This window comes from Thunnus thynnus, chromosome 16, assembly GCF_963924715.1.
Source record: "Thunnus thynnus chromosome 16, fThuThy2.1, whole genome shotgun sequence".
Taxonomy (NCBI): Eukaryota; Metazoa; Chordata; class Actinopteri; order Scombriformes; family Scombridae; genus Thunnus; species Thunnus thynnus.
The window spans coordinates 8250845-8265248 of record NC_089532.1 but is presented as its reverse complement, the minus strand read 5'-3'; the positions used below and the strand labels follow the sequence as shown (position 1 = coordinate 8265248).

Here is a 14404-nt window from a genome sequence, read left to right as displayed (position 1 = left end):
TCTTTTGAATGCAGTGAAGAGCTGCTGTTGCTCTATCTTATCTCGCAAGGTGTCAGTTTCCATGTTTTCAATCTCCCACAGGAGCGATCTTTGCTCCGCCGGCAGCTGAGAGGAGAAGATTTTCAACTAACAAACAATCAAAACCCTGCGAGTTTATACTAAGCAGCGGCTATGCGAAGCTATTTGGGCATTTATGCAGATCCTGGATTAACTGTTTAAAAATAGTATTTCCTGTTCCTGTCAGTCAGATAAAACCTGCAGTGGAAACAAACAATTAGTGTCATTATCGGTTAATCTGCCTATTATTTTCTCGAATAATTGATTAATCATTTGGTCATATCAGAAAATAGTGAGAAATAGCTGCTATAATATAAAAAGTCTTCAGATGTCTTGTTTAGTTCAAAGATTTTCAGTTTAATGTCATGTTTTACAAAGAAAAGCATGAAATCAACACATCTGAGAAGTGGAAACCAGCAAACTTTAAGCATTTTTGCGTAAAAATGTATTAAACCGATTAATAGATTATCAAAATAGTTGCTGATTCATTTTCTGTCGATCGATTAATCAACAAATCTTTACAGTTCTAGTGGAAAGTAACGAAGTACATTTAACAGTTTTGAGATACTTGTACTTCACTTGAATATTTAAACTTTTATGCTTAATGACTATTCCACCACATTTGCATATCAACTGGACATTTCTTGTTTGTAGTCTGTGACAGTTGTCTTACCCTGTTTATGTTGTTTGTATTTATTGTTTTAACACTGTTTATGCTGCTCTCTTGGCCAGGTCTCTCTTGAAAAAGAGATTTTAAACTCAATGAGACTTTTTACCAGGATAAATAAAGGATAGAAAAGAGAATTTCAGGGGGAAATATTACACTTTTTACTCTGCTAGATTTTTTTCACTGATTTATAATGCTGAAAAGATTCAATAGTTAATCAATCAGATCATTTATCAAACAAAAAATGCCAAACATCCTATTTCAGCTTATCAGATGTGAGTGTTTCTGCTTTCCCCTGTTTTGTATTGTAAATTGATTATAATTGGATGGAAGATAATGATTGTCACCTTCAGGAGCTTGTGATGGACATTTTTCATTATTTCTTGACATTCTATTGACAAAATTGTCCACTGATTAATCAAACAAAATAATCAATATATTCAGTAATAGTGACAGCTAATTGACTGATAAAGATTTGGCATTCAAAGCATGTGATGAGCTTATAAAACACGATCAATTCACTACCAAGCAGTGTATTTTAAATTATATTAGTTAGAACTGCAGCTACAACAGTAAAATGCTGCCTAGACATCAATGCATCACTAACAACAATCCAATAATGTGATATACAATAATATCATACTCTTAATATGCAGTATCATGGGGGCTTGAATGCAGGATTTGTAACTCATGTTCATGTTTACATTGTAGTTGCTGCTCTTCCACCTCCAGACTAATCGGATTAAGAGAGTACCCTCCAACAAAACACAATATTTTCTTTGGTTTTGATTGTCCTCATAGCATCATATAAACAAAGAATGATCTAATGTTATTGTGTGTGCGCACTGGCACGATTTATTAATTTATTCTCTATTCAAAGTAATACTATAGTCTCTCATTGTTGTTCCTCATAATCCCCTAAACAATTAAGTAGGTGTTGCATGTTCAGTTATGTCTACAGACACAGTATCTGTTATTGTATCTCGCTGTAAAGCTCATTAACAGACCAACTCTACACTGACAGTCGTGTTATCCAATGGTTGTTTGGAATCCACCGGTTGTCCAATGATAACCCGGGCTGAGGTGATGCTGTGTGTCTATTGGTGAACAGTGTGTCGTATCGGGGAGTCTGCCTCCTCGGTGCTGATGCCTTTTCCTTTGGTCAAGGTTGCACTTGCAGTCATCGCAGTAAGGACGCGACTGGAGCAGCGTTTACGCACAAACAGCGCAAGACTGATCAGCCGAGGCTCTGCTGCTGCAACTTCTCCTGTTTGTGTTTGCGCGCCACAGAGGAATCTCTCACCTCACGGAAGCTGCCATGGATGAAATGGAGGAAGAGTTAAAATGCCCTGTTTGCGGCTCTTTTTACCGGGAGCCCATCATATTGCCATGCTCCCACAACATTTGCTTGGCTTGTGCTCGGAATATTCTTGTGCAAACCCCCGACGCGGAATCTCCACAGAGCAGCCGAGCCTCCGGATCCGGCGTCTCCGATTATGATTATCTTGATTTGGATAAAATGAGTTTGTACAGCGAGGCGGACAGTGGCTACGGATCTTATGGGGGCTTCGTCAGCGCTCCGACCACCCCTTGCCAAAAATCACCAAACGGGGTGCGGGTTTTCCCCCCGACTGTCCCCCAGCCTCCTCCGCAACAGCATCTTCTACCACAGCCCGGCTCCTTACCTCCGATCCCCCGCAACTCCTGCATCACTTGTCCGCAGTGTCACCGCAGCCTCATCTTGGACGACCGGGGGCTCCGCGGATTCCCCAAGAACCGGGTGCTGGAGGGTGTTGTGGACAGGTATCAGCAGAGCAAAGCGGCCGCTCTCAAATGCCAGCTCTGCGAGAAGAGTCCGAAGGAGGCCACTGTGATGTGCGAGCAGTGCGACGTCTTCTACTGCGACCCGTGCCGCCTGCGGTGCCATCCTCCCCGCGGTCCCCTCGCAAAGCATCGCCTGGTGCCCCCGGCGCAGGGGCGGATAAGTCGCCGCACGAGTCCGCGTAAAATCTCCACATGTACAGAGCACGAACTGGAGAATCTAAGCATGTACTGTGTACAGTGTAAGATGCCCGTGTGTTATCAGTGTTTGGAAGAAGGCAAACACGGCACACATGAAGTCAAAGCTCTGGGCGCAATGTGGAAACTGCACAAGGTACGTGCGTAAAAATTATTAAACTGCAAAATCTGTATTTGCTGTTTGCATTTCATTATGTGTGTGTAGCTTTTTTTTATTCACCATGATTCATCATCCTCTGAGCTGAGCAACAAGTACGCCTTGAAAATTATTTGCGCTATCTTGTCAGCTCCGCTTAGCATCCTGTAGATATAAGGAGCTTTATGAATGTTCATTCTGTCACACTGGATTTAAATTAATTCTCTGCAAAGCACCGCATAAGTGAATGAATTTCCTCTCCAGCACGCATTTCATTCATTTCATTCACGAGGCAAAGAAAATAAATGCGCACGTCTCTCCAGACTGGGAACTCCGGTGTCTTTGGTGCGCAAAGCTGTCAGGAGGAGGAGGAGGCACCTCTATTTGAAATTCTGTTCACGAGTGGACAACCAGAAAAGCAGCAGGCCTATTTTATCAACAGGAAACAGCCTCTATCACATCTGCACTCCTGTATGTTTGCCTTTAAATGACGAACTTGTTGCTCAGAGATTTTGGCAGGATTTCAGCTCTTGAACCATTTGTCCCCCCCCTGAGCCTCCACACAGAGGAATCCTTCCCTCTATATATATGTTCCACTTCATCTGTGTTGCTTTGACAGCTCACAGGCGACCCTGAGATCATTAGGCACGGCTAATATTGGAGCTATGCTTTAATAAGACCCAGCAGTGAAGCACAGAATCCGGGGTCTTTGGTGTGGATTGAGATACTATTTTGGACACCGGGATGCTGTGGGCAGGGAGGCACTGTGCTTCAGAAGGCACAGCTGAGTTTATCCACACCTCCGCACCAGCAACCCTCACCTCCACACTCCAGCTTCTAGAGCAGAGGGAGGATGTAGAGCTAGATATAGAAGCTCTCTGCTACTCACAAACACCCACATACACACAGGAAGAGCATTGTGTAGTAATGGTGTCTCCGTGTTTCTATGCGAAAAAACAGAAAAATGGTGAATGTGTTGAGCTTTTGTGCACAAGCAATGCATAAAAACACACACACTGCTCTGCTTTCTTAATGAAGATAAGCAGTCCTTGTCATTTACAGTCAGAATTGAATCCAAAACAGCCATATAACAGACCTCCAGTCCAATCATCTCCCTTTAGATGGTGGTGTGATAGTGTGTCACCTCAGATGTTTGGGGCAATTGTGAAATTGATGGAAAAATCAGCAAGGGGTCAAACATTTCGCTCACATCAAATTGCCATCACTTGAAAAGTTGACAACCTTTTCTGCTTCATCTTCCTCGGATCTAAAATGGGGAAAAAGGGCTAAAGGAGTAAATTTGTTAGAAACCAATCGGTAGTACCAGGAATGTTGATGTCAATATCCAGCCTGTCGCCCTGTTTTTGGCTCGCATCGTGGCACCTGCTTATTTCTGACCTGTCATCTGAAGCTGCTGCCTACAGAGCCCTAACAGATGGCAGAGAGCTCGGAGCTGGCAGCGTTGGGAACGGGCATGTTTTGGAGCTTCGGGGTGTTCCTCACACAGCTCATCGGGGAAAAAAATGAGAAGCTGTTCCATGTCCTGCGGATATAGTTTCTCATGTGTCACTTGTACTACAGCATACTCATATGGTACTGGGTGGAAACACATATACTGTAGTGAGTAATGGAATCTGATTGATCACTGTAGCCAGATTTTCTTGTACAATACTCGTTCTGATTGACATTGAGATTGCCTGAAATATAAGATTTTGATTATCATAAGTTTCCCAGAATGCAAGGTGACATTTTTAAATAGCTTGTTTTGTGTGACAAGTAGGGCTGGACGATAAGGACAAAATCAAATATCATGATATTTTTGACCAAATACCTCGATATTGATATTGCGACAGTATTGTAGGGATGTACACAATGATATTTTTGATAAATAATAAGCAGTAATGTGGATGTAATGACTAATTGGTTAAAGGCAAATAATAGAACAGCTAGAACAGTCTGGTAAGTTCAGAAAATGACATCACTTTACTGTAATGCAGCCTTTAAAACCAGGAAAAGACACTTATGCCATATCACGACATTACGATATCCAAAATCTAAGACGATATCTAGTCTCATATCACGATATTGATATAATATCTATATATATCGCCCAGCCCTAGTAACAAATAGTTTAAAAGCTGAAGATATTCAATTTACGAAGATAGAAAACAGACAAAAGACTTCTTCACATCTGAGAGGTCAGAACCAGAAAATGTTTGGTTAAGACAGATAGAGAACCTGCCAAGTGTGTCGGTACATTTTCAAGAAGTTTCACAGTAATATTTAGACTATAGGAGTAAAATGACTTTGACCTTTAAATCTTTAATTGCTAAAATGCCCCACTATGTTCTCCAGCTAGTTGCTAACTTTGTCTGTCTGACATTTGTTGCTGTGCAGGTAGCGTGCAGTGGGTTAATCTGAGATTTTTTGTGGAAAAAAAGTTGAAGAGACTGAACTAAAACAGTAAAGTTGTGGTTGTGACACAAAAACAATGAGCTGAAAGGCGCTAAAACGCTCAGATGAGCTGAGACGAACTGCAGAGTCGGGTGATAATATAATGTAATCATTTGATCCTTTGTTAATATAAAATCACCACAAGCATAAACATCTTTCTCTTCCTTTATAAACAAACTAATCAAAGTTGTTGGGCTGCTGCCTTGTTTCAATGCATGAAGTATTACACTTAGAAACTTGAACCATGTTCATATCTTAACTCAGCACCTGCAACATTTACATTTTAGAGCTGAAAATTTGGCGGAGCACCATGTTCTATCATTTAATAAGATCTCTTCTACTGGGATTTTGTTCAAGGTTTTTAATCTGTACCATCGTCGTCGTCGTCTTGGTACATTGGGACAAACTGTGCTCTTCCTATCTCTGTGAAACATTTCTCTCTTTACGGAGAAAGAGTTGAACCACCTGCCGCCATGGCAACCAAATCCCCCTTGATGTTGTGCAGAGCGGCAGAGGTCTCTAAGATACCGGACCCCATGAGGAATCCATCCCAGATGCTTTTCAGCATTCCCCTCCTCTTCTACATGTGTGTGCGTGTCTCAGCATGTCACTGACTTTAATATGTGCCCGTGTGTAATAAAATGAATGCTGCCTCAGATCATCACTCCCGTTCTTCATGCTCCTCTTCTCTACAACTTCTCTGCTGGTCTCCCAAGCCCAAAGTCCCCCTTTGGACTGCGTGACCATGTCTAAACCGCGATGGCAATCAATTTCATGTCTCCAAAGTCAATTTCAGTTACAAAAGACAAGTCCAGCACTCGTCTGCCTCTTCAGATTTGTGTCAGAAGGTTTTATGCGGTGACAGAATGTCTGTGTTAATCTCCGTAAATCACATTAAAAAGAGTAAAGGGGCAACGTCAGAGTGTTAAATCTCTACACAGCGAGTGGTCCTCGGCTCTTCACGGATGTCATAAGAGGTCGCGCAGGACCTCAAATGCTATCTAGGTCACGCACTGTCGCCTCAGTGTGTTTAGTGGCAATTAAAGGTGATTAATCAGATACAGTAGGAGCTTATGTACAAGAAGATGCGTGGGTGTGCAGAAAATAAGAAGCAGATTGTAGCAGAAAATTAGTCATTTGCCCTCTTGCCACTGGAGGAGAGATAAATCAAAGAGAGAGAGGAGGAGATTTTAACCTGGATGACCCTGAAAATCTCCCTTTGAGCTCTGCACACAAGCAGAAAGAGGTTGTAGAAGTGAGTAATTTGGGGAATTCGCAAGTGATTTAAGGATTTTTTTTTTCTTTTTCTATTGTGCACATGTGCTGCTCTTTAATGTCACCGTGTGTTTGATCTTAAGCCTCCTGACATAAACAGACAGCCTGCACACCCTGTCACAAAGTGAACACAGATGGATGCGCTGCAAGCTCTCATCTAAGATGCCCCAAAAACCCAAGCTTAATGAGGACAGACAGAGCAGGTACTAGGACAAATATTAAAATTCTCATCTCAGTCCCGGGGCCAATGTTGTCAGCAGCAGTTGATTCATGGGTGAGCTACCTGCAGGGTTGCCTGAGCTCAGTGGGAGCGAAGGAAAAGCCTTTAAAACTCAGACACCGGCAGCGGGATCCCTGCGCTTCTCTCCTGCTTTAACTCCTGTCTGCTGATAGTAATGAGGCTGACTGTCAGTCTGCACCTGTTGTGTCCACAACGAGTCCTGCTTTGTGGCTGCACAACATTCAGGACATCCAGACAAAGACCAGCAGGAAACTGTCCTATACTGAAAATATATGAACTTCATTACTAAAGAAGGAAGAAGAAATGTGCTCAGCTACTAAGGTCGTAGACTCGTAGACAACCCCGAAGTTATCCGACATCGGAAAGGTTCTGTTTTTCAACTTTATCGTTTTGGTTCAATCTCATCAATCTTGTTTTCAGCTGTAATAGGCAGCTGTTTACTGCACACAAAAAAACCTCTAAAAACTGGCTATAAACTACCTGTTTAGCACCAAACAGCTGACAGACAAAGTTAGGAACTAGCTGGTGAAGATATTGAAGCATAAAGAGTCAGATATTTCCTTCAGGAGTTAGTAGAGACCAAAACCAAACCAAAGACCAAAGTTGCAAGGAAAGTAAATATTGGACTTATGTTCATCAGATTTCCAGAAACACTGCTTTAAATGAATGCTAATGTTGCTCCATGTCTGCTGGATGTACCAAAAGGCAGCAGTTATGTTTACAACCAATAAAAACAATCCTATTATATGGTCTTGCAACATATCATACATATCAGACTTTTGGTGGTCAGAGAGTCCTAATGACAGTTTAAAAGTATGTTTTGGAATTTCTCTCTATATGTTTATGAAGCAGGTTCATAAAGTGATACGCTAACATTTTTTGCTGAATCATTTTCAACTCGCATGGACGCATATTCATGTCAATTCACAACCACCCTGGGAGAATTCACGTCTACTCGCATCTTTTGACTTGAAATGCACTTGTGTTGTCTCTAAGATCCGCTTTCTGTTCTGTGGTAAAGTGAACCGCTGAACCATTTATGTTAGTTTGCCCCAAGCAGCCAATGTACCAACTGTACATTAGCAGCTAGCAAACAACGGGTCATGTCTGCAGGAGTGTTTGTGTTCACTTCAGCCTCTGACTGGACTCAGAACTCACTAGAAACTTGTTTTTGGTCGTGTTATTTCCCTCCAGTCTTGAGTCTTTTCCCAGATTCATAAAGCCCCACATCAATTTGCACCACCCCAGGCAAATTAACATCTACTCTTGTGTTTCCATCGACTACGTATGCAATAGCGCCACCGCTAACATTCGCTTCATGTTTTATCTGTACTCAGAATGTGTCCTGATTGGTTGGTTTAACTTCTGTTGGTAAAAATATCATGATAATTCGATCACATCATCCTGCTGTACTCCAAGACATCACGTCATGAGTCATCTGTTTAATGCTTTTCCTTCCTGAGTGTCCTCTTCTTCTCCCTCCTGAGTTTATGTCGAGTCAGTAGAGTGGCCCTGCGGCGACACCGTGGACTAAATCTTTAAGTACAGTACGTCGTCTTTTTCTTTGTGAGTGTGTGCAGATAAATGACACGGTTCGATTGTTCAAGATAGCACATTGTGATTCGCTGATATGGGGATGAGACGGAGGACAAAGGCAGGACTGAACTTTATAGAGAATGAAATTTCACAGCGGGACGGCTTGGATGTCTCAAAGCCGTTTAGGTTGATGCTCCATTATAGGCGGTGATATTTACCCTCGGAGCTGCCATGTAAAGAGATTAGCTGTGTAAATGTTAATGAAAGAGGGAGATAACGACCAGGAAAATGAGAGCGACTGAATGACCCAGAATGCCCAAAGAGAGAGGAAGTGAAACAGAGACAGAGCAGGAAAAGAGATGCAGCTGAATATCTCGTCGTTGGAGTAAATGAGTCAAGTACTTAACAGAATATTTCATGTCCACTCTGCTTCTTCTTGAGTCCGCACAGAAAACATTGGCTCATGTACTGAAGGTATTTTTGTTTTGACATATTTTTATATAACTTTTTCTGGGTGAGAACACAGACCAGCTGAATATTTCAACTTGCTCCAGGCGTGGAACTGGAGAAACATAAATGCCTCAAAACTCAACCATGCCAATTTTCCTTTGTGGCTCAACTGGGAAAGAAAGAAAGAACTTTTTTTTTTTTTTTCTCTCTCTCTCTATACAGAAATGAGTCCCGACCAAAAAAACAAGTTGTCAAATTTTAAGGAGCTTTGCTACATTTTTAAAACAGAATCATTTATTACGCTATGATATATCTGGCTGCTCAGCCCACATTAAATGAGGACACCAGTTGCGTAAGAAAGTGAGCTCAACCTGAAATCTGGGTAGCAGAGGCTCCGGACAGGTTAAAGCCTGTCGACCGACCTCGTTTTCATCATCATCACTAACAAAATTATCATCAGCATAATCACCATCAATGTCGTTGTTTTGATCATTAAGTTACTTTGAAAATGGATGTAATTATCTTCAGTCTGTCCCAGTGTCTCTGCCTTATTATCTTCACAACTACCAAGATCTTGCAAAAACAAGCAAATTGGAATTAATTCAAACAGAGCTTCACTGGAGGAAGAAGAAGTCTTACTGGTTGAGTCAAACCTCACTGGATCAGGATTTCAGAGAGCAACTCGCTTGAAAAGGGAAAAAGGGAGCTTTATAATGACTCTTTTTTACATTTATTCAAGTACATGATATCCATGATCTAAGAAAATCAAGAATGTACTCAGATACATCTGGTTGGCTGGCAGGTGATCATTAAAATTGTATATCAGGACACCTGTAGTTACAGCCAACAGTTTGATCTCTGTTATAATCACTGCTACACATCTATTAAGCTGCATGTTACCATAGAAACACTACAAATGCTTTACAGTATATACACAGTTGCACTGAATCCCAGTTAAACCATAGATATCCACCATTTTAGCCAAAAGAAGATAGAAAAAAGCTCTGTTTTTGTTTAATTGATAAACGATGGTGTAAGCATGTGAATGTGCCCTGAAATACTCCAATATTGAGAATAGAGCTGCGAATGATTAGTTGATCAATTGATTAGTCAATCCACAGAAAATTAGTCTGCAACTATTTTGATAATTGATAAATCATTTAAGTCATTTCTTGAACAGAAATGCCAAATATTTGCTGGTTGCAACATCTCAAATGTAATTGGACGCTGAATATTTTTGGATTGTCGACTGATGATTGGACGACAAGATATTTGAGGACGACACCTTGGACTGTGGGAAATTATAGACATTTTTCACTATTATCCATTTTATAGATGTAATGATTCATCAAGAAAATAATCAGCAGATTAATCAATAATGAAAATAATTGTTAATTGAAGCCCTAATTGAGAATAATGGTGTAAAAAAGGCCTCTGTCTTCTCAAGTCAATCTGTCGATTTCTTATGTCCGGACGCCTTGTCGAGCATCGTTGCTTACATAGTTCAGTGGCGGCAATTACCTGAAGTGGTGATTTTATTTATCATGGCTGATTTGTCTCCCTATTACACTTGATGGTGCGTTTCCAGTAATCCCAACCTGTTTCCAGCTACACTACAGGTGCACTCTATGCCTCTGGCCATGAAAACACATGCGTCCGAGTCCTGTAGAGCCCACAACAAATTGCATTGTCTGCACTTTGCACCACTGAGTCATGAAAGTAGAGCTTAAAAAGGATAACCTCTGCTACTACTCACGTTGCAATTGTGTGGGCTGTCACATGGAAAGTCTGAATTAGAAAGAGAAAGTCAAGATGTTGCCTCGAACGTAAGCTACATAAGCAGCATCTTCTTTCTATTAATGTGTCTCTTTCTGCTGGGATTGTTTGTAGTTCCCTTGTTTAGGAATCAGACAAACTTGCTCATCAGCAATCCCACTCTGAACCACCGGCCTCTTGTTAGTGTTTCTGACCCAGAAATCTCACGTTTAACACTACTAGCTTTGCAGCTTGTTTAGATTTTACATTGTTTTGGGGAGGAAAAAAACACATTTCGACTTATATCAGTTCACACGTGCCAAAAAACATCTGGAGGATTTCTGAAAAATGCCGCATGAATAAACAGGAGATTAAGATTACGGGATTTAAACAGTTGCTGCAAAGGTGTGAAGATCCCCTCCAGACATGTCACATTATTAAAATACTCTGCTTTGAATAATAATTAGTGTCTGATATAGAGCTTTTTCCACAAAGAAGGTAAATTACCTTGTTAAAAATTTGTAAAATGGCATCTACTCCTTTTTCTTCACTGAAATATCCAGAATCTATGAATATACAAATAATACTGCTGGATACAGGATGTCTCCTACTTCAATAAAAAGTCCATTTTCAGTGTTTGTGCACTGGTAGCTTCTAGTTTCCACACTTTTTTATCACACTTGTGTAACTTTCATACAGGAAAGTACGCCTGAAACTCAGGTTTAAGCGTAAAGAAACTTTCCTCCTTCAGTAGATGAATGTGAAAACAGCCTCCTAGTGTCAAACTCTGCACATACATCATTCAGCACAGTGAAGCTCAAACATCCAACTGAAGTAACAAGAAGAGTGGAGGGGGACTTTTATTTCCAAAGAACAACAGAAACTGTACCTTCCTTGTATTTGTATGGAGTAGATAATAATGCTCAATTACCAACAGATGCGATCTAGTGAAAGAAAAAGGTATCAAAGCATCTGACATATGAAAGGAAAACATACCTTCCTCTTCCTCTTACACAGGTGTTATCAAGACTCATCTCGGTCCCTCTCAGGCCAGATGTCATCACTGTGACATTTTCAAACTAGATCAGCAGGTAGGCGACTTGATCATCTGCGGGATATGTCGCCCTCGCCAGATAAATGCAGCACTGACAAGAATAGATCACTTCTGCCCCATTTCCTGCTGTGCTGTCCCAGGTGTCCGTCAAATAAGGACTCTGTTTCTCCGATGAAGAAACTGTTCATTTTTTTTTTTTTCAAAGCCCTCATTATTATTATCGGAGTTTCATTTGCCTTTTTTTTTTTTTTTTTTTTTTCTGTGTGGATAGTTAACGACTTCTCGTGCATTATTGATGACAGCAGATATAAGAGATGAATAATGTACCACCCACTTAAGTTCTGCTTGTGGAAGATGGTTTCATATGGGATCTTGTTAAACACAATCTGGCCGAATCTTAACTCTTCCAGCGTGTTTGGAAGATGTAAGAGCTTAATTTTTAACAACAGCAAGGTTCCCAAGACGGTAAATATCATGAAGTCGCCTGCTTAATATTTCAAACTGTATTCTCTTAGGGCCGCGGCAGTGCATGTAAACAACCGCAACCTTTCATGTTAGAGTCTCTGGTTACTGATACTGTAGGGGGGGAAACACAATCAGTAATCAAGCAATGAAAAAATTACATTAATTTGCACTTTCTTCCACTTGAGGGATTTAGTGGAAGTGTGTTTTTTTTTGTTTGCTGTTTTCATTAACCAGATGTTGACCTTACACTCAGCTTACGTCTGTTTACAGTGTGTAACCAAATGACTGTGTATTACACGCAGGATTAAATTAGCCTAAAGAGACTGTTTAAAGAACGAGAAACCCGAAGCACTGAGCCTGACTTTTAAAATTTCTCTGAGAGGTAACGCAGCTTTTTGAAAGTAGGTTAGGGGAACTCAAAAGCTATCTGAAACATTTTGTGGATGTATGTGTTTTTTAATTAGCTCGAAGTGGAGAACTTTTCCTTCGCTTTAAGAGCTTAGCAGTGACATTACACCTACCTCCTGCCTGTCCTTGCTCTTCCCACTTCCTGGTGGAGGGTTTAATCCAAATTGGCTCTGACGCCTCTCTGACATCTACGCTTTCCCGTGACAGATTGGCTAGTTCAGTCAGCCGCGGAGAGAAAATGAAACACACAGAATGGGCCTGGAGCTGCTGGTGAATTATTCATGCCATGCACGTGTTCCCACTCGGCTTAATTACTGAGATGATTAGTGCTCCCAAATAGCAGGGACACCCTAAGCCCCCCCCCCCCCCCCCCCCCCAACCACAACCACCAAACCCTGCGTGAAACCACAATCAGAGCTCAGTCCTAACATTCCTGCATCCTCTTCTCCGCCCTGATGTTGCATGATGCTTTTATTTCGACTGTCCCTGAAGAAGATTTTATCCCTGGGGCCAACTAGAAGTCGTATTGCATTGATGTAAAAGGAGAATTGTGGAGCTGAAACTCAAAAAAAAAAAAAAAAAACATGCTCTCTGAGGATCCAGTGTGCATGTGTTACAGCAAGAACTAAAATTACGAGAGCATGAATCATGTTATGGCAGTGAAATCCATCCCCATGACAAGAAATGAAAATGCAAATCCAAGTATGATGAGATGTAAATATCATGCACGATAAGTTATCGTTAATAGTTCTCATCTATCATCCTGGAAATGATGGAAATCTCATAATGTTGGCCATAAATTCACCATCTCTTAAAGGACAGGTTCACAGTTTTTCAAGCGTGTATTAAAACAACAGTCAGATGCCCATATGAACACTGAGAGAGGTTTTCCTCGCTGTACTCATTCCTCCTGTTCATAGTGGCTATTAAAAGATCCCCTTCAAATGTGCTTTCAATGTAAGTGATAGTGTATCTGAAGCTTATATGAGGCTTCAGCAGTCTGAGTTAGTCATATTAAGTGGATATCTGCCGCATTTACAGTCTTTTTAGCATCAGATTCCCTCTTTGTGTTTCCCTGTTGAGCTCCGGTGGAAGTATAGTAACAAAAAGAGGAACTTTGGCACTAAAAAGACCGTAATGTTGAAAGATATCTACTTGATTTGGGCAGCTGAAGCTTCATATTAAGCACATCATTAGTTAACCACATTATTTTTTGGGATTACAGGTTATGTTACATAATCTTCTTTCCAGAACTGCAACGTTCACTAACGTAACGGTAACGGTAGCATCTCTTCAATTTATCTGGTTTGATTTACACTTGAGCTAAACATTGCTTAAGATAGCCTAACGTATGTTTCCCAAACACCTCAGCTAGTCCTCACCCTTAAAACTTTTTCTTGTAAACATACTGTTTGAAAATCTGAAAAATAATGCATAAATCTAACCTCTAACCTTTTAATTTGATTTTTAGGTTAACTAGCTCTTTCTCAGCATAATAAGAACAATGCTGCTCTTTATTTACATGTTAGCTGAGGATGATGCTAACTTTTTGCCTTGAAGATGTAGCTGCAGCATCAGTCTTTTATCATGTTATCATGTATGTAGCCATCACGTATCTACTTTTACATTGTTCTTGTTTTAAATCAAATCAGCAGGAAACATAAAAAGTCAGCTGTAGATGGTGTTCAGTCATTTGCTAATTAACCAACGATAGCTAATTAGATCTGCTGAACTTAGCATAGCGTCATATTAGCATTTTTACTGACAGAATCGATGGTCATCGGCTAGAATTGAGAAGCCTGCTTTTATTTCTGTTTGAAATCACCGACCCATTGTTTTAGAAACTACTAAGGACCTCAAGTGGTAAATCTGCCACTTTTATCTTTG

At 40.8% G+C, this 14404-nt stretch overlaps 1 protein-coding gene across 2 annotated transcripts in view; it reads left to right on the top strand.

Annotated features, from left to right (window-relative positions):
* Positions 1-1154: 1154 nt before the first annotated feature.
* The window catches only part of trim9 (tripartite motif containing 9), a 44783-nt gene continuing 31533 nt past the window's right edge, over positions 1155-14404 (top strand). Inside the window, exon 1 of one of the 2 annotated variants that reach the window (XM_067614394.1) lies at positions 1155-2879. In XM_067614394.1, the coding sequence (XP_067470495.1) occupies positions 2043-2879 (837 nt within the window). In that variant the 5' untranslated portion in view covers positions 1155-2042. The remainder of the gene's footprint in view (positions 2880-14404) is intronic. The other variant, XM_067614395.1, reaches the window with a different exon arrangement.